General features: G+C 36.5%; 1 protein-coding gene across 4 annotated transcripts; it reads right to left on the bottom strand.

Moving 5' to 3' along the window:
- Positions 1-3,539: 3,539 nt before the first annotated feature.
- Positions 3,540-20,602, bottom strand: LOC131696657 (zinc finger protein 217-like). Of its 4 annotated transcripts, none has more exons than XM_059003563.1 (6): positions 20,344-20,602; positions 11,975-13,717; positions 9,731-9,856; positions 7,811-9,289; positions 6,446-6,582; positions 3,540-6,332 (listed from the first exon to the last, which is right to left on the bottom strand). In XM_059003563.1, exons 2-5 carry the CDS (start codon positions 13,338-13,340, stop codon positions 6,473-6,475), a joined length of 3,081 nt encoding a protein of 1,026 aa, XP_058859546.1. In that variant the 5' UTR covers positions 13,341-13,717; positions 20,344-20,602; the 3' UTR covers positions 3,540-6,332; positions 6,446-6,472. The 4 variants fall into 4 exon arrangements, with proteins under 4 accessions (XP_058859546.1, XP_058859548.1, XP_058859549.1 ...); XM_059003565.1 differs by having other exon boundaries at positions 20,354-20,602; XM_059003566.1 differs by having other exon boundaries at positions 20,490-20,602.
- Positions 20,603-21,232: the final 630 nt, after the last annotated feature.

Below are 21,232 nucleotides of genomic sequence, written 5' to 3'. Positions count from 1 at the left end.
CTTCCATTTTAGAAATCTATGATAAGAAAAACATTTAGAGCTGTCTCAGTATTTATATTCAATTTTCTATTTTGATTTTGGATGGAATATTAGTGTCAGAAACATAAAACAAAATACTAGATAAGGCAAAACAGAAATTAAAACTGTATGGGGCTAGTCTTGCTGGCAGCAGCTAGTTTGCAATCCTGACCCCTTGTGGATGTAAAGTTTTATTACCATTACCTCAGTGTGTAAACGCACTGTTTGACTTTATAAGCAATATTTCACCCATCAATTACAAAAAAAGGCTTTGACCATGTTCCTTAATATGCAGAATTTAGAACAAATACCTTTAGGCACCAAATAATTAAAGTGACTGTTTAGTTCAAACTATTTTTTATTCATACACGGTGGGGCATAGCTGTGAAATGGCTTCAAGTGATCTTTTTAATGTGTGGTGCAGAATCAATAGGATGTTTATCTTATCAGCAAAATACATGATATTGCCTGTGATGCCTGACTTTCAGTACATTTTGTACAATTTGATAAGTAAAACCATCTTTTTGGGAGATGAACTGAAATACATTATTAATTTAGGACATGTGTATTTTATTTAAGATAAGCATATATGCTTGGTACAGCTCACATTCAAGAAATGTATTCCTGCAGATGTAAAAAACCTGGTTATTGTAAAAAAATAAAAGTAGATTACATTCCCTTTTAAAGAGCATAGCTATACCCCTTCCATAAAACGGGATCCAATATCCACTTTAATGATGACTCTTGTCATAGGAGACCCTTTCAAAAGTTTACAATGATTAAAATGGAATAATGTAATATCACTGTACGGGACAGCTTTCTAGATAGTCAATAAAGATACTACTACTTTCCAATTTGGTGTTCTCATGAATACATTCACAATACAACAGCATGGGAAGAGGGTTTTTTTTTAACATCAAATGGTTTAACAACATATGGTCATATTTAAAGTTAATAGGCCTATATACATTTGCTTTGAAAAAAAAAAATTGCAGTTTACACACTGGTGTGAAACGAGTTAATAAATTACATGTGATCAATTAAATATGCCGAGTGAAGAATGCGATATTAAATTATATACCGGAAATTCAAAAAGGAACTCCTTTATGAGTATACATGAGAACAGGACAATATTTTTTACATTTACTGTATTTATACACCAGACTGGTGCCTAGGAGTCCCGTGAGGTTCCAGTGTCAGCTCATGTTAACATATGACCCTAAGATAGACCTTGAGGTCATGCCAGGGTTAATATATATGGAGCGAGTTTGCTTTCTTTGCTGAGCATCTGTGCTAAGTTTACAGAGTCGTGGGATAGGAGGATGATGCTAAGTGAATGCTCAGTTTGTGTTTGCGATTGTTCAGACCCATAGGCTATATGCACTAATGCGAGCTAATGCAATGGATTACACAGCATAAGCCCCAAGGACAATACAGCAAACAGATGTGCTGTACTTTTTAAAAAAAAAAAAAAAAAAAAAAAAAAAAAAAAATGTCTTTAATGTGCTCTGCACTGTCCCTTGTCATTTTTTGTTGTCAAGTGTACATCAGTGTGATGTGTTTTGCATTTTGCTCATTTTCAGGATTTTGTTTCTGCCATTAACAGCCAACCCACATGGGAAAAAATAAAAACAAAAACAAAATTAAAACTCTGGCATCAGTCACCAGCTACAGATTCGTAATAATGTATTTTTCTACATGGCAATCTTGGCAGAATTTCACATCCTGGTTTTAATAAGTAATGCTCTTTCCCCACCCTTAACTTACAGTGGCTTAATCATTAGCTAAACAAGGAACCAGAACTCACAGGAAGATTAAAACCTACAATGTCATTAATGTATACACATGATCCTATCTGAAGAGACATTTAAATTGCTGAAGTAGTACTGAACCTAGATATTTCATAAATGATATTATATATGAACTGCTATTAAACTGGACAGCTTTTTATTCCTGCTTAAATTTTTAATTTTCATTTTATTTCAATCTATTGTGTAAAAAAAATGTTTAACCTCCTCTTAGATGAAGGTATTTTCTTTTGAAAACGAGTACACAAATCACAGGGCATACTATCCATGTATTTGCATGGTACCATTGGAATGTTTACATGCTGCAGACTGCCCTCTAGCGAGTCTTGTAGTCAGTTCTTGACAAGAGAATAACCCACAATTTCATTTTTTATGCTGCCATTTGAAACCACCCATTGTGTTAGAAGAGTCTTACTTACGGTTTCCAAATTTAATAACTAACACAATGGAGCGAGGTAACTAGTGGTGTAGCACAGGGATCAGTATTAGGTCCTCTGCTATTCCTAATCTACATTAATGATTTAAATTCTGGTATAGTAAGCAAACTTGTTAAATTTGCAGACAACACAAAAATAGGAGGAGTGGCAAACACTGTTGCAGCAGCAAAGGTCATTCAAAATGACCTAGACAGCATTCAGAACTGGGCAGACATGGCAAATGACATTTAATAGAGAAAAGTGTAAAGTATTGCACGCATGCAATAAACATGTGCATATATCATATGGGAGATACTGAAATTGAAGAAGGGATCTATGAAAAAGACCTAGGAGTTTATGTTGACCCAGAAATATCTTCATCTAGACAATGTGGGGAAGCTATAAAAAAGGCCAACAAGATGCTCGGATATATTGTGAGAAGTGTTGAATTTAAATCAAGGGAAGTAATGTTAAAACTTTATAATGCATTATTAAGACCTCACCTAGAATATTGTTTTGTTATGGTCACCTCGTTACAAAAAGGATATTGCTGCTCTACAAAGAGTGCAAAGAAGAGCAACCAGAATTATCCCGGGTTTAAAATGCATGTCGTACGCAGACAGGCTAAAATAACTGAATCTATTCAGTCTTGAACAAAGACAACTATGCGGTGATCTCATTCAAGCATTCAAAATCCTAAAAGGTATAGACAATGTTGACCCAGGGGACTTTTTTGACCTGAAAAAAGAAACAAGGACCAGGGGTCACAAATGGAGAGTAGATAAAGGGGCATTCAGAACAGAAAATAGGAGGCACTTTTTTACACAGAGAATTGTGGGGTCTGGAACCAACTCCCCAGTAATGTTGAAGCTGACACCCTGGGATCCTTCAAGAAGCTGCTTGATGAGATTCTGGGATCAATAAGCTACTAACAACCAAAACAAGCAAGATGGACTGAATGGCCTCCTCTCGTTTGTAAACTTTCTTATGTTCTTATGTTCTTAATAGTAAAGTAGGGAAAAAAATGAATACCCCATGAGCTTAAATGAAAAGGAAAATACAATTAATTGTTTATATCCTATGTTATTATTCTGCTCAATATCCATTTTAGTGATTGGTCTCCACCTTCAGTTTACAGTAATGAGCACATCTTCAGGTACAAACAGTATCTGTTGAAACAGCAAGAGTACTCTGCTTCCCCCACATGGAACACCACCGAAACATGTGGGGGAAAAAAGTTAAGTGTGTGGTAATTGTGGACGCCATTAAAAGAACAAATGAAACAGAACCACAGAGATGCAAAACTCTAAATCTATATTTACAAACTGAATTAAGTGACATGTTTCAACCAACGTACAGACAGTACACTGTAAATTTCACAAATAAAGAACAATGTATTGCTTACACCGAAAGTTTTAAAAATAATCCCACATCATGAAATAAATTATAAAAAAGAAAACCAAAATGATCATGTACCTTAATATGCAAACTTTAGAACAAATACCTTTCTGCCAGTACATAATACTGATGCGTAATACATCCATTTCATGGGACATTTGAACTGCCTTATTCAGTGTTTAACTAGCTTGCAGAAGCATTATGATCCTCTCTAGATGAAAAAATAAATGATCAATTAATGTAACAACCAAGTGTCTACAATCTACAATTCCATTTGAATTATAGAAAACAAAATGTTTGGAATACAGATTTCAGAAAACATACAGAATGCAATAAGATAACATTTTCAGAATGAATACGATAAGTGTGTCAAGATGGAAATATAACTCTTAACGAATGCGAATTTGCCTACTACTTCTGATCAGGAGTGGCATATTGTTTTTGCATTTCACATCAGCAACATAATGCACAAGCTTAACAGGTCTCAAGCCAGTCCAAACAGCACACCTGCTGGCACTAGATCTGGTGACACAGCTCAACACTGCTTGTGTTGTAACACATCCACTTCATGGGTAAAGCAGGAGAAAGCAGGCGTACAATAAATATCAGAAATCAAGAAATTGTATAACAAAACTGTATAAACCAGCAAGTATTTTGTGAAAGTGCAAAATTATATATATATAAAAAAAATCTAATATGTACATATGGCTCAGCTTAGGAACAAGACCTCATTGAAGGATTATAAAACTACAATCCCCTTTGTTATACTATTTGTTAAAAGAATCAGAAAAGACCCGTTTTAAGTAGCCGAGGCATTTTAGCACTGACATCCTGATTTTTTTTTTTACATTTGTTTTGCAATTGAAAAAACACAAACTAACTTTGAAATCAGTGCAAGAATATTTGTGCTGTTTTGCTCTTTGGAAATAAAATGTGTTGACAGTAGCTTTAAACGGTATGTGGTGTTATCTCAATGAAAAACAAAGAAATCCTGAAAACAATTTTCCCAGTACAATGCATTTAGATAGGCAACTGGGGGGGGGGGGAGAAAGAGAGAGAGAGAAAAAAAGTATAAAATAAAATGCTTATATACAGAATCAATGTTATTTAATGACTACACTTGATTTCAAGTTTAGACCAGGTAAAATATATTAAATGGTATCACTTAGCTAGTATTCATTAACCCCTGAATAAAAGGGAACTGATTTACATGTTCTATGAACCGTATTCCACAAGACTGGGCAAAATGCTGGGCAGTTACGCTTCCTACTAAGTGACACCAAGCAAAGTACAGTGCAAGTATTTACATCGTTATGTGAACACACTGTACTTGCATAGCAGAAGACTTTTGGTTAATCCCCACTGTGGTCAGTCCAATAAAGATTTTGGTATTCATGGCCAACGTCATCTCTACCTCACAACCCTCCTCCTCCTTCAACCCCACTTTGAGGAGACATAGGCCATAAACACAAAAAATAAACTGACCAAAGAAGCGATGTCCAGTGCATGGAATGCAAAGAGCAGTAGACAAGCACACTGCAAGTATTGTGGTTGAATTTATGATCAATTGTTTCAAGTAGGTACAATAAGCAAGTGCCTACACCATACTTAATTCAATGAAATAAACAAAGCACATTTATACTGAAAAAGTCGTTACAAAAACTTAAAAGGGGAAGAAATGTCATGAGCTGCCCAATGTAACACTATCATAATATCCGTCCGTTTATAATCAACATCGACCTTGAATACAGTCAGCAGCTTGTGTATTTAAGCAGTTCCACTTCATTTTTGGTCCGTGTCTGTGTGTCCTCCATGTTAACTCTCCACTCCTCTGCTCAGCACAACAGTGTGAGGTTGTGTGGGCTTTGTTCTCACATTCTGAATAGTTCTCAAAAGCCATAGAAAATATCACGGCAGCAACAGTCAACTCGAGAACAAGTGCAGTAATTCATTCTGAGTCCGTCTGCTCTCAGCAGGTTTGAAATGTGGAGCCTAGTGAGGTTAAAACTGTCAGTTTTCAAGAGAGAATCTACAAACATACTACAAATACTATATCATATCATCAGTACGCTTTTGCTTTGAGATTTTAGGCCTGGTCTGACATAAGTCATAGCATTTGTATTTGTACAAGGGACAAGCTAGTACTTCCTTACAATTATCGGTTCATTGCTATCAGGGATTATACATTTGATACAAGTGGCTTCACCAAGGAGGTGCTCCAGTTCTTCCAATACCATACTGTGACAAACCTGCATCCGATAAGTCTATCTTTTATCGTCTTGTTTTAAAGCACTTGAGTGAAAATATTTCACTTAAAAAGGTCACCCTTTATAACTTAAAGGATGTTGAGACAAAAGTCCTATAGGATCTATTGTTACTGTAAAAACTAGTTTATATATCTCCTGACCTACAATTCTCCAATTAAACTACAGAAGCCTCTTGCAAAAAATCCTGTATGGACATATTCATTTTTTAACATGACCTCGGAGAACATTCAAGTGTCAGCTAACTTGAAATTTTACAGACAGGTGCATATAAAATCTCTGTGGCACAGCCAACACTAACAGTAGTGTTTTATATATGTACAAGTCACAGCTTATTCCAGGAGCTTCAAACTTTTGTTTATTTTCCATTCTGTTATATTAAACAAAGGCAAACAGAACAGAGGCACAAAATCTCATTTAATTCAGACCTAGGGAAAAAAAAAAAAAAAAAAAGCACCCAAAGTTAAAACGCTGCATGTTTGAGTTGAATGCTAATTAAAAGCAATTTATACAAAACTACTGCAAGGTTTAAGAAATTTACCATTGTCATCTGTCAAATGGTCATATTTTAAGCATTCTTATCAGTAGGTCCAGAGCGTGCATTACTCCTAGGGCTTGGATAGTTCCTCCTTTGTAGCATGCTACTTGGGTAATGCTGATAGAGTAAAGGCCTATTCCCTGGAAAAAGAAGATGTGGAAGACAGCTTAATTAAAGTGTCACTAACAACATTATGATATGCTTTCACCCAGTTCAGAGAAAAAACAGTCACACAAAAACAAAAAAGAAATCTGCTGGTAATGGGCAATTTGGAATGAAATTTCAATAAATATAAAGTTCTCAGGAGTACAAATAAAGGTTTACAGGAGCATGCATGACTATTTCCCAAACTTACTGGATCTTTTAATGATCTTGACAGTGGCAGTGCCAAATACCTTTACTATGTAAAGCCTGAATTTGACCCTGTTAGATGTTGCAACGAGAAAAAAAAAAAAAAAAGGCCTCTAAAGGAATGATTCCCTTGTGAAGAGAGGCTCATTTTTCATGACTAGGAAACATCAAGTGATTCTGCCTTTTAAATGCATCCAGTAGTAATAAATCCAAACTGTTTGCATGCTCATTTAATTAGATATGACATCTGAATGAACAAAATTGAATAATTACACTAAGCAGATTTGATTGGCTAGCTTTTAAAACACTCTCGTCACACACAGATGCTTCATTCCACCCCCCCCCCCCCCCCCATGCTGCCAACAAGCTCCATCAAGCAGCAAGTCAGGCACAATAAAACAATGACAGTGTAAAGACAGAGATGATGTGAGGATAACACTGAATGAGGGATTCCAGAACACTCGTGTCTCCTCTGGGCAACAACAACTGGCACAGCATACAAGCCATAATGGAAGGTTTCATAGCTTAATTAAGTTTGCCAAGTGGAACACATTTCCTCATGTCACACTCCGGGCAGTTTTTTTTTTCTTCTTTTTCTAATGAAACACTCATTTATTTGGCAACACTCGAATGACCATATTAGTTGCATATAAACATACACACACCAGATAGTACAGATTACTACCTCTTAAAAGCAGTAATCTGCATTATGTAATCATATATTTTACTTCTTGCAAAGCAATCAAATCCTTTCTGTAAACTCACAAAACAATGACACTCTATAACAGGGGTCTCCAACCCTGGTCCTGGACAGCCCCTATCCAGCAGTTTTTCTAGGTGTCTTTACATCAGTAGCTAAAGATCTGGAACACCTGTTAATCTTGACTAATTAAGGCAATAATTGGTTCAATTAAGTAACAGATTGTTTGAAACGGAAACCAGCAGCCACAGTAGCTCTCCAGGACCAGGGTTGGAGACCCCTGCTCTATAATGATGCTCAAGTGTTATTTATATTACCTTCTACAACTGCAGCAGATCCTTGGCTCATGCCCGTGCCACCAGAATTGTACAATGAAGCAAGGTCATGGGGGTTGTAGGACCGGAGAACATTCAATACATTCCATTCTGGATCCTCTCCATTTGCATGTACAGATGGCAACGTTTTCACTGGAGAGAAGGAATGTGCCGCTGTGGTGGGTGAGCTTTCCCTAGACGTCACCATGTTTCTCCCTGGAACGAACAGCCTGCCGTGGTGGTTACCTCTCATGAAACTACTCCTCTCAGAAATGTCTTGCTCATGGCTCGATGAGCTGGAAGACCTGCATCTCTTATTGGAGGGCTCTCCAAAGTCCAAATGCACTGGGTTTCCATTCCCATTGGAAAGGCTTACCCTTACAGAATCACCCCGCCACAGATCTCCATTTCTAACCTGACGACCTCTGTGCACAGGCCCTTCGCTGCCTAAAAAATGGGGTCTCCTGGACAGAGCGACATCTCCGTCCCTTTTGGGGTGAGCTTCAGAAGTGCCTTGTCCAACTTCAGTTTGATTTAGCCGACGGGGATTTTGCTGCGTGTCCCCCCTCCTGTTCTGAGCTACTTTTCTTGATTCTACTTCAGGAGATTGCACAGCAGGTGGAGTAGTCTTAGTTGGGTTTATTTTGCCAAGGGGCTTTGCTTGCTGGTAAGGTGGAGACTTGGTTCGCCGAGGGTGGCTACTGTGAAACAAAGGCAAGGGGGAAACATCTTTTCCCTCAAGGGCAGGGGGGCATCCAGTGTATCTTTTTTGTTTGAGGGCAGCAGTACTTTTTAACCCATTTGTGCTGGTAACATCAGGCTTGTATTTATGCACCAACTTCTGGTGCATCAAAAGGACTTCTGGGTATAGAGTTTTATAAGTACAAAATGGGCAGGTACTGGTTGTTAATGCACTCTTAGGATCCGAGGCAGAGGAAACAGAAAGCGACATTTTAAAGGACAAATTTAATGGTTTCTCAAATGATAACTCCTCTTTTATTTCTTTTCTTTCCAACTTCAGTTTGAGTGATACAGAATCACTGATGCCATGGGCCCCACTTCCCAACCCTAAAGAATCACTGGACACAGCACTTTCTTTTTCTGATTTTACTCCAGTGTTCCGGGCAGCCTGGCAGGATTTCTTGATCACTGTGGTTTTGTCCAGATGCTCACTTTTCAAGCCAACACGTGAAGCACTGTTAAGCACCATGCTGGATGTGGGTGAAGACCACAGCTGTTTGCGTTGTTTTGCATTTTGGTCAATATCAAGGTGTTTAGACGCACCTTTTGCGCAAGCTAATTCCTGAGCAGATTTATCCTTGCTTGGTAAGGCTTCTTCAGGAGCAAGTGATGCCGATGAAGGTTTACCAGCAAGTTCAGCTTCAGAATGTTTGTCTTTGTGGTGTCTCTCCAAGTGATATCTTAACGATGTCTTCTGAGCTGCAGCATACTCACAGAACTCACATTTGTACGGTTTTTCACCTGTAAAAGTTAACAAAGCATGTTGGCAATCTGCTTTCAGTAGTATGTATACACTTTATAATACTGCAGTCTAGGTGCCAGACAAGTGCACCTTATGAAAATGTAATTACACAGTTTTCTGTTGATAAGATACCAGAAAATTATGCATTATTCTATCATGACCCAAGCTTTCCTTGGGCCACAACTCCAAATTGAACACCCCATTAGATGTGCAGAATGACTTTGGGGGTGCGACATCAAATCTTTAGGTTAGTTAACATACTATATACGTGAAAACAATTTAATTGACTTCTTAAACTCTTATACATTTGACTTTTGTTTTAATGGTGTCTCTTCAACAACAGAAAATAGAAACTTCTACCCATTTAAGCTTTTACAATTTAAATATCTGAAGCTAAGCTTTTTTTAAAAAAAGTTACATTTCAAGCAGTAATGAATTACCTGTGTGTGTCCGGAGATGAATGTTGAGGTAATAATTTGAACGGAAAGTCTTTCCGCAGTAACTGCACTCTTTGGAGGAGCCAAGATTTTTGCTCTTTCCTTTCTCAGAGCCATCTTCACTTTTATCTATGGGAATAAATAACAAAAAATAAGTTATTAGTGGAAATAGCAGAACATTTGTTTACTTTACGGCAGTATAAAATGAACAGTGATCCTCATAAAAGAGCTAAACAGCAGTTTGCAAATTGCCTGAGCAGCAGCCACTTCAACCAGCCTACAAATCTAAAGCTTTTGGTGACCTACAAGGCTATTGAAGGATTCATTTGAGGCAGAATTTTTGCAATAGTGTAAAAAACGTTTTTTTTTTGGTTTTTTTTTTAATGTTTTGCAAGAAAGGCGATTATAACAATGTCTCTCCAAAAATTGTGGTTCTCCACAATTTTCTCTAAGGACCTGAAGTGTTTAAGTGCAGAACCACAATATAGCAGCAGAGGGAGCTAATGCCATGACATCTGCACAAACACCAAGCAGTGCTTGAGATGGCTGGGCATAGATTACATTCTTGGAGTTGCAAAATAGACAAACTCGATATTGCTGGTAAAATAAAGCGATGTATTTTGGCTTGCAACACAGCCATCCTTATCCTTGAAGCAGTGTCATGACTGAAGCAAAGCAAATCTCACAAATCTCCTGGAGCCGGTTTTTAAAAGCTTTGGTAAATCGGGTTTCCGCGCTTGATCTGGATTATATTGTGCAATAGGGTTTTTCAAAACATCAAAATGCGATTGTGATTACTGTGATCTAGATTTCGTTTTGGTAATCCGATCGCACTTTTAAATCACGATTACATGTTGCAATTGGGTTTTTCAGGATTTAAAGAGGAGATCACGATTACTTTGATCCAAAATACCAGGATAATTGTGATCCTACTGCGGAGGTGGATTTAGCTTTTAAATGATCACAGAACAGCGATATTTTGTTTGAATTGTCATAGCAAACACACACTGTATGTCAAAACCAAATGTTAGAATATCATATTTAAGTTTTGTATCCATGCAAGCAAAAAGGAAAACACGTATTTAGTGGTATAGTTTTAATAAAAAAAAAGCATATGCCTTCACATACGCCTCCTTAAAGCTCGTCTGAGATGCTGGACTCCCGACCAACGAGGAAGACGAAGATGTCTAAAAACACATATACTTTTCAAAAGTTTTATTTTTATTCAATTTAGATTTAGTTATTTAATTTCTGTTAAGTAGGCATAAATAAAATAATTGTTTGCATGCGTTATATGTGCACCAACATTAAATGTGATTTGTGTGATTTTTGTTAAAAAAAATAAATAATATAACACATAAATAAAGTTGTGTATTACTCATTACCATGATCTTATTTCTTTTGTTAAATTAGGCTGTACCATAAATAATGACCTCAAAAAAAAAAAACACACTTAAGAACTAGCCCACTTCAAAAAACAGGATTTCGTAATCATGATTATTTGTTATCTGGATAAATGTAATCCATTTTCTCAGAAACCGGATCAAAATGATCCAGATAAAAGTAATCTCTATCACAAAATATAGGATTACAAAATTCGGATCACTGTTATCCAGATTAAAAGTTTTGAAAAACAGACACCTGGTGTTCAGGGAAACCAAACATGGATTACAAACACTTTCACATGCAGAGTGAACTCAGAAGAGAATATTCAGAAAGACAAAAGTACAAAAGACACTACATTTTCCTGATAGATTTCAAATAACAGGTGTATTTTATGGATGACTTTGGATTAGCCTACATTGTTGACGCAATTCTCTATCCTCACCTACCACTGACTCTTATTAACGTGTGGCTTCTTTTGTAGTAAAAGATGTTTTCAAAAAATGAGGAACCTGCTATTCTGGTTCTGCAACACTCCCTATCATCTTGTAGATATCCATATACAACATCTGCAATTCATTTTAAGTTAATATTAACACACCTTAATGCAGGTGACACAGGTAAGGGCTGAGCACATATCAGGATGAGGGGATTTCCTTTCCATCATTGTTAATCAATTTCCTGATATTCACCTTATTAGGGACGTTATTCATAAAGACTACTGCTTTCAAATTAATATGATGCTTTTTCTTTGTAAGATTTAGTAGTAACAGGCAAGAGTAAAGACAACAGTTTGTGGTTTAAAAGGGTATTGCTATACATCTGTATATATCCAGCTGCAGCAGATTGTAAGTAAAAGCCTACCTGAATGAAATGCATCGCCATGTATTCCCTCTTCTGAGCCATCTTCAGAACATTCTTCAGTTCGGTCCAATGTGCCACTTTCCATAGATCCAGTACTTAACTGTTTGCCGTCAATGGAGATAGGACTCTCAGCACCGTTCCTTTCCTTCTTGTGTATTCTGGAGTGGAGCACCAGCTGGTGGTAGGTTCTGAAGGTCTTCCCACAATCCCCACATTGAGTTGGCTTTTCCTTGCTCTGTAGAGACTTCTGATCTATATCTGGGGAAGGGGTGTCCCCACTGGCACGTTTAGATTTCAATTTACAAATTAAGCCCTCCTTAACTGGATTGTAACTTCTACTTGTGGACCATATTTCTTGGAGTTCTTCTTTATCTGAGCAGGAATCTTCATTGTCAGTGCTGATCTCGTGACCGGGTTCTTTGGTCTGTCCCGGCCCGACAGCAATTTTGCCTTTTGTGGCTAGCTGCCAAGCCTGGTAAGTATTAAAAGGGTCAAGCTGCTCGATCCATTTTGCAGACTTCTCGGCTTTCATGCTGGTTTCTGAGACATGCGGGCGCAGGTTAAGCAGCTGAAGAAAGGACTCTTGGGATACGGGTGATCCAGTAACAGGCTGTTCCTCTACAGCCTTCTCTTCCTCATCATTGGTCTCGGACTCAGGGTTGTGAACTCGACTGTGCTCCATTAAAATGTCTTTACTTGAGAACAGGAACCCGCACACCATGCACATTTTGTAGGGAGAAATGACATTCCCAGTAATTTGGTCTTGAACAACCTCGTTTATGGTCGCAGGGGCTTCTGTGTCAGCCTGAGTCTTGTTTTTTGCTCCTGGCTTCCCTGTGTGCGTCCTCATGTGATTTTTCAGGAACCAGGGCTCCTTAAATCGTCTTCCACAAACGTTACAACTATAAGTGAACGAGTCTTTGTGCTTCTTCATATGATTTTCCAAATCTGTGGCGTCCTCAGCGGCCTGCCAACAAACTTCACAACTAAACTCCTCCTCCTCCTCTTCCTCTTCTTCTTTACTGTCTTTATCTCCATGCAGCACAGAAGTGGCTTTTACTCTGCCTTTCTCGTTTGGAGCTAAAAACGCTGCTTCCACACGCAGAACGGCAGGCTCGCACAGTGTTGTTCTGTGCTGGGTCTGGACGTGACGCCCGAGCTCCTCTTGGTGTTTAAAGGTCTGCTCACAAAACATACAGTCCAAAGGCACGCATCCTTCAGCCTGAGACAAACCCTTGTCTTGAATACTTGTGTGTGGTGTCATGCTGGAGCCAGCACCTGGCATGTTAGCATTAGTATTATTCACTATGTCATGACCTAGCCCATCTGGACTTTCCATATATGCTAATAAAGGATGGGTTGGCATGTTAACACCAGTATGCTAAACACCTTAGAGTTGAAATATCTATTAGGATTCTTTTCCTGAAAATGTTTGTACAGAGAGGGAACTTCTTCAGCAGCTTTTCAGCTGGGCTCAAGAGCTTTAAGCTTGGTTAATGTCTAATAGATAAGTTTGAGTATTGTTTCTGTCTTCTTTCTACACATGTTGAGAAATAATCTCTCTTGGTTTTTAAGGCTTTGGATCAAGATTTTTGTCAAAGCATATGATCACTTCAGTATGCCTTGTTTGGTGCTAATCAAGTGGCACAACATAACGAATCCGATGGTGGTAGTTCAATTCTGTTGAACAGTACTCTTCTCGTGATTTGCACAATAGAGAACAGACTAAACACTTCTAGATACCTGTAATATAAAACATGAGAGAAGATGTAAGTTATGGAAATAAATAACAGGATAACACATGTGAAAATAAATACACCATGTAAAAAAGATCAATCAAAAGAAAAGTCATATCCTCAAACATTACTTTTTGGATAAAGAGTAAATACATTAGCTTGAAATTGTGTTAAAAGGTGTCTTGTTTCTACTTTTTTCAAAACAGAATGCCTATAGCTATTAAGTCTGGATATTACAAGAAGTTTCACGTAACAGAAGCAGTAGTCGTAGTAATTTGTGTTACACAACATGAAACAGGAAACGCATCCTTTACCAGAATTTCACACAAGCACTTCCTCAACAGTTAAGGTCTATCTACAGGATATATCCGTTCACTATTCTGCACATATAACATTTAAAGTGGGTTTGAACCATTTATGAACAGTCTAATTAACATCTGTGTAGAAACACTGCTCATGTTACAGAACTGGCAAGAAACAATTATGTTGCTTGGGGTTGGACATTCACCTCCTATATTTGTCTTCTTTGCTTTATGTGAACATAAAGTAAATACCCATAACAGTATTTAAATGTTATCTATTTGAAGATATTTTTGGTTATTTTGTGTTAATCATACACTGTGCCTGGCAATACATCAATGGCTTTATGCATAGTGGAAACTTCCCATTTCAAATTTAACAAGAATCAATCCATTCTACAATTTCAACAAAGAAACCTTAAGGATTCCCCAAACTTTTCAAGGCAGAGAAACCAGTTTGAGAGCAAGTTGGAAAAGTTAGATTCCTTGGTGCTTACCCAATTTATGAATGGTGAAATGAGTCATAAAAACTTAATTCCTTTTAGAAATCTGTAGACCAAGTAACATGACAGCAATAACCAAACTAACCTTTTTAATTCCTACATTTCCATTCATTAAAAAAAAAAAATCTGAAAGAATGACATGCTTATAGACCTGCAAAGTATGAAAAAAGACGAATCTCTTATGAGTTGTACTTTACACAAAGCCCTCTGGTGTCCTTGTACAGTATCACATTAAAACGACTTGGCAGCTAGAATTCAGAATACCAGTTAAAATATTGACTTTGTTTTCCTAACATACCGTTTTAAACAGTTTTTTTTGCCTCCCCCTCCTGGTTCGTTTAATGCAAAAAGCTGTGGACTAATGTGTGCCAATGAGGCCAAGACTGTGAGTATTGTGGGCTGTTCTAAAACCCAAGCAGAAAGAAAACTAGGTTAGCAAAATGATTTTAAAAACATTTCAAATACGATGGCTGAAATACTCCACAAACAGAATAGTTTAATCATATTAATTGTTTAACATAGAAAAGGCATACTAGTTCACAAGTCCCAATCTAATCTAGTATTACTTTGCACAGTGGTGTAACGTTTAACCTTTCAGTTGTAAACCTATTGATTCCAAATCTTTGAAGTTAGGGAAATAAATAAGACACCCATTGCACAGTGGTTTGATTCCAGGTTTTACTATGAGCTACAGTAAAACTTGGAAAAGATGAATTGGCTATGCAAGGGGATTATTACTCTCATCCAATGAACTTCCTATTTGTGAGAAAGCATTTCAAGGGCTAAATTACAAGTGACAGGTGGCTCATTCCATTGATCACCTGTTACAGATATCCACACTGCTTTTTAACAATATTGTCTGGAAAACAATTTCTAGTACAGTGAAAAACCATTTAATAGAATCACTTGTAAAATGTGAACAAACTGCATATTTGAATCAAAATAAAAATATAGGCTGTACAATATACATACAAAATAATGTCCAACGTCATAAATGTTATCAAGTATTGCTTTACTGTCAAAAGGGTGAAGAAACTTCAAAATTAGCTGTCCAAGTAGCCCATGGTTAAAAAAAATTAAAAATCACAGAACAAAAGACACACACGTTATTGTAATCCTTCCACCCCTACAAGCTGAAATTCAGCAAACACACCAAAACTTACTGCCTAACCTTAACCTGCTTAATTTCTATATTCAAGATCACCTGAAATGTTCCATGTACTGTATCCTAAAAAGGAAATGACTAGTTGGTTAAGTGTTTCATGATGTAAGAAAAATGAAAGTTCTAGAATTTAAATGATCCTGAAATGCATCTTTTTTTGTTCCTTGAAATCCATACCTACAACATACAAAAACAATCAAGTCAAAAGCTCAAAATGCTTTCAAGCAGTGTACATACTGCAAGCGTGTCAGAAACAATTACTTTAGCAAGGAGAGCTACTACAAATGTCACAAACAATATGTTTAACAGCAAACCATAGGTATTTCCCCTTTCAAGAGAATTAACTCCCCTTCCAAGCAAACTGTGTCACCACCAAGATTAACAAAATATGCTGACACTCGTTCACACAGCCTGAATACTGAACAAAATCCAGCATTGTACCAGCTGTATTTAAAGAAGTGGAGCCACAACTCCACTGCCAAAAAAGAATGCAAATCTGTAACGATTCCTGTTTGGGTCATGCTAAAACACTGTTCAGGGTACACAAATACCAGAAAGCAAGCCAAGAAAATAGTTGGGAAGTTAATAACAAATTCCACTCTTCTCCACTGGTTCTTGTGGTATAATTATAATTTGATTAAATCATCATGATTGGATTGTGAACGTTAACACAAAGTACGGTTGATCTCTAAACAGAAATGTTTTCAACTCTTGAATCACCTCAAGACGAGAATGCTATCTTTCAGTATTTGGCTAAATCTGTCATTCATTTATATATTAGGGGTGCACCGATAAAGATTTTCTTGGTCGATACCGATGGTTATCTACCCATATCGGCCCATAATAAATAGTACAGGTAAGCTATTGTAAACTACTAGAACTATAGTTACAAGGGCCTATATTTAGTCTGTTTTGTAATTATGAATGTTAAATGAACAGGTATTGTTTACTTGCTGCATTTGTTGAATACAAAGAATAATATATATTGTGTGCTTTCTTATTTCTTATTTTAAGCATACACTGCTGAAATGCAGCACAACTTAAATTGTAATCAAAAACAAAAAGATGTCAAAAACATCATGTTACAAAATTCAGTCAAACTTGAATTTGTTACTTCCAAAAGAAAACACAGTAATCCATTCCTGCTTCAAAATGTCACCGAATACATTCGTAACCAATGTAGATTAAGAAAATCAAAAATTACAAAAGGTAATTTTGAAGTACACTGTGTAGTAGTAATAATAACTTACACCATATATGTTATTTAGGATTCAACCTTTTTTTTTTTTTTTTTAAAGCATCAGAATAATATTGTACTCACAGTTAACTGTTGGATTTAATTTAGCATCAAGTCTGTTCTGCTGGACACAACTCGCTATTCTATTGTTGTCTTCAGATATTAAAAAAAAAAAATCACCGCTCTTTTGAGACATATTTACTGCAGGATGATCGCACATTACACAGCACTGGGAAAATTACTGTCTCAATGTTCTTGCGTCATTAGTAAGCAAACCTGACCAAACATTAAATTCTGTGCTGGAAGAAATTCAAGCATGAATATCGGTGCAAGATATCGGCTAAAATAACACAAACTGCCGATATCAGTGCCACACAATCACAGAAACTGCCCCTATCTTAATCTTATAAACCAAAACATTTTCAAACATGCAAATGAGTAAAACATACAAATGTATACTATAGAAAGCTGATGGTGAGAAACTTTTGTAGAATTTCTGAAAAAACAACATAACCTTCCGTAAAATTGTACTTTCATACTCATACTTAAACTGCAATTTCTATTACACACACACACACACACACACACACACACACACACACACACACACACCCAGTACAAGATGCCAGTAGGTTATTAAAATACAGTCCAGTGAATGTTGGTTATTTTTGGGTAAGAATCCGAGTTCTTGCCATTTATTCACTTTCCTCAAGTATAACACGTTTTGTGCACATCATTCTTCTAGTTTTTCAATTTGTTAATAATGTATGTTGACACCCTTCATGTGGAGGCACTTTGGACATACCTTTGTTATCTACTAGTAAACATGTTTCCTTAAAATATATAAAAGTATAATTCTTATAACTATTGATTTTGGAATACATAGTTAGCTACATATATTCACTTACAACCAAAGTAACATGGTATCAATAGGCACCCTATTTACCACCCCAAACTTAATTTTTGGTTGGTTTGTCCATTTACTTATAGTAATTCTTGCTTGCATTATTGTGGGAGTTATTTCACTTATTTTACTATTCTTAGATCTATCACCTTTTAAAATGTACGCAGAATATTGTATTTCAAAATGTTTTATAAAAGAAATTGCAAGCAGTATTTAGCAAGAGGAATGTGTTAGTAAGTCATGGTTGGCTTTGACACCTTGCAAAAAGGGGAAGTAAATGATTAACAGTAAAATGAGTGTATAAGAAACAGCACTTTCGTTTTAGGCTACCGGTATGTTAATAGTACAACACACTTGTTTCCATAAGAATATTAGTCTGGAAAAGAAATGTCTACCACTTATATCACAGTACAATGAACTGAATAAATATAACTAAGCTTCTTACATGCTGTAAATAAAATAACATGCAAACAAGAATTAAATGAATAACTATATCAATAATATGCTTCATTAAAAACAGACTGAAATAAATACTGAGATCAACGTGAGTGGGTCAAATACATTATAGTTTAATTTTCCCATTGAAATAACTTCCTAGTGAACGTTTTGTGTCTTTATGACTGCCATGCAAGCTAATGGCTTGTTCTGCACAGAAGGAATTTGCCATCGTGCCAAAGCAATGGACAGCTGTTGCTTCCCCTGACTCAAGCCCTTTGTTATACTCCTCCATAGTGAAGCCATTAAGAACTCATACAAAACTGAAAAACAAATCATGCACTAAAGGTATATACTGTATGTATAAGCAGGTTTAAAAGGGCCTATTGTGTCTAAACTAAACAACCGCTATAGCTTTCTTACACCTTTCCTGTATCAAAACAGCCAACTGTCTTTAACCACATCAGCGGTGCATTCAATTTACTTTCTATACGTGGACTTGCATGAATATTAAATACCTCTGCTACAATGTGCTGTTCTGTAACTGGAGAGTCACGCTTCTTGTGGACGCATATTAAACTAATGATCCCGTCCATTTCATAGATAGTAGGCCTAAGTATGTATCTAACACACAGTGCAACCCTAAATGAAAATGTTGTAATCCAACCTGTTCTTCATGGCACAGCCACAAAAAAAGTGTCAAACATGGCGTGGAAGCGTTAGCTGGCTATTGTCATGTACTGTGCTTTGATACCTTTGCAGACGCACAACCAACCCCCACCAACCATCAGCATGTAATCATTAGTCAGCAAGTCAACGCCTGCTATTCAACTTGCGTTTTTTTAATCTTGGATTTTTCACAAATCATTTCTTAATTGTTTGGACGAAAAATCTCAACTAGTTAATCGCGAATCAGCAAATTCTATACATTATCAGCCACCACCATTGTTCCGAGTTTAAATAAGCACATTAAATAGTTTAAATTAATACTGTCGCAATAATTCTCTCTTTATCCTTGGATCTTGATATAAAATATACCTTTTAAAAGGTATGATACTAAAACTGTACTGCACTGTCTTAAGTCCTATTAATAACCTCACATTCTTTTAAGTATCTATTGTTACCTATCCGCTGTGCATTGTCTCACAAAGCAAATGGCTGTTCTGGATCCATATCGACATCTTTAGATTAAAACAATTACCAAGTCTGAGGAGAAAGCCTCTGCAAAGCTCCCTTGTAAAATGAGGCAACTGTATTGTTGAGCGATGTTTCTCCCCCCCCCCCCCCCCAAAAGACAAGAGTTAACCATGAGGACGAGGGAAGGAGAAAAAAAAAAAAAAACACATGAAAACAAAAAGAAACTGACAAACGATCATTAAATTTCATAATCGTCAAATACCGTCATAAACAAAACTGCAGTACATTAATGTAAAGCTTTGGAACTCGCTAATCATTAATATCTCTTCACAATTCCAAAACATGTGACCAATGTACTATTACTAGTCTATTTGTTCCAAAACATGTGATCAATGTATTACTAGTCTATTTGTATTTATATACACTACTATGTTTTTTTTTTTTCTAGCATAATCACGTTGCTATTTAACGTCAAAATAAGTATAACAGACACAAAAAAAATCTAATTAAATTTCTATAAAACGCCTGTATTTTTATTAGTACGTATTTAGCCATGTTTAAAAGAATGGAAGAATGTTCCAGTCTGCTCGCTGCCGTCGAAATTGTAATAGAATTACTTCTGACCCAGTGATTATTTATTGATGATGGAAACCGACAACTCAGTCAGTTGATGAGAAGAAAAAAAAAGAAAAAAAAGAATTGAGACTTTCTTATTAGTACAATTGGATTGTTACACGTGCAGAATACGGTTCAAACTTTAACGTAGAGCCCTCGCCTCTGTATAGCAAAGGAGTGGATTAGTTTTTGTTAGATCACCTTTATCCTATCTTGAAGTCGGAGACAGTCTCGTTTTCAAGGCACACTAACACTATTTCCTGCTTTGTGTAGCGAGCGTGTGATATTCCACTAAGAAGAATGATTAAAACAAAACAAAACAAAACAAAACAAAAACTCACCGATACTGACCCAGAAATTCAGATTCCTATAATGTTTCTTATTATTCGATTATCCTGGATAGTTTATTTTCATTTTATTATTATTATATATATTTTTTTAATTCTATTCAATAACTAGGCTTCGCCAGCTCCCGAGTTTAACCTACTTGTATGTGTTTGTAAATCTCTCTCTGCAGCTGTTGCGCTCGGAAGCGCGCGCTCTCTCACTCAACGTCTCGCTGAACGTCACAGCGCGTGCACAAGCGGCACCCCTGAGCTATCACGTGACTTCAGCTGTGTGTATGTATGTTAACTTAAAATTGTGTCATGTTATTAATACATTAGTATTGCTTGTCGTCGCTGATGTAACCTGTCACCTAGTTCCAGCATTTTTTTTTTTTTATAAAGCATATGTCATGCCGTACACACACGCTAGGTTTACAATGCAGGTGATAACCATGCGCATGAAGTTACAGAAGAAGGTGTTTAGCAAACTTCTCAAATTACTATCACGACATTAAGCACAAATACAAACCATTGCTAATGGTAAAGATTGATAACAAAACAAAAAAATGAGCAAACGTTACTTGGTCAGGTCTGCAATACATACTTTTACAATGCGAATACGGCATTTTGGAATTGGCCTAGAATTGTATTGTGCATCTTTAAGGTGGGGAGACATGACGAGGACATTGTGAAATTAAACAAACAAACAAGATATCGTCACTTACAGAAATTGTATTAAACTGAGTAGGCTATCTGTTAAATAGTTACAACTCGTATGTATGCCGTCGTTGTTTTTTTAATTTTAGTTTTATACCTGAGTGATGTACAACATATGTTTTATACATGTACACTGTATTTTTATTTTTTTTTAAGTTCAGTATGTATGTGGTTTAGGCTACTTGCC

The sequence above is a fragment of the Acipenser ruthenus genome, chromosome 29 (assembly GCF_902713425.1).
Source record: "Acipenser ruthenus chromosome 29, fAciRut3.2 maternal haplotype, whole genome shotgun sequence".
Taxonomy (NCBI): Eukaryota; Metazoa; Chordata; class Actinopteri; order Acipenseriformes; family Acipenseridae; genus Acipenser; species Acipenser ruthenus.
The sequence above is the reverse complement of the archived record's forward strand: the minus strand, read 5'-3'. Positions and strand labels throughout refer to the sequence as shown.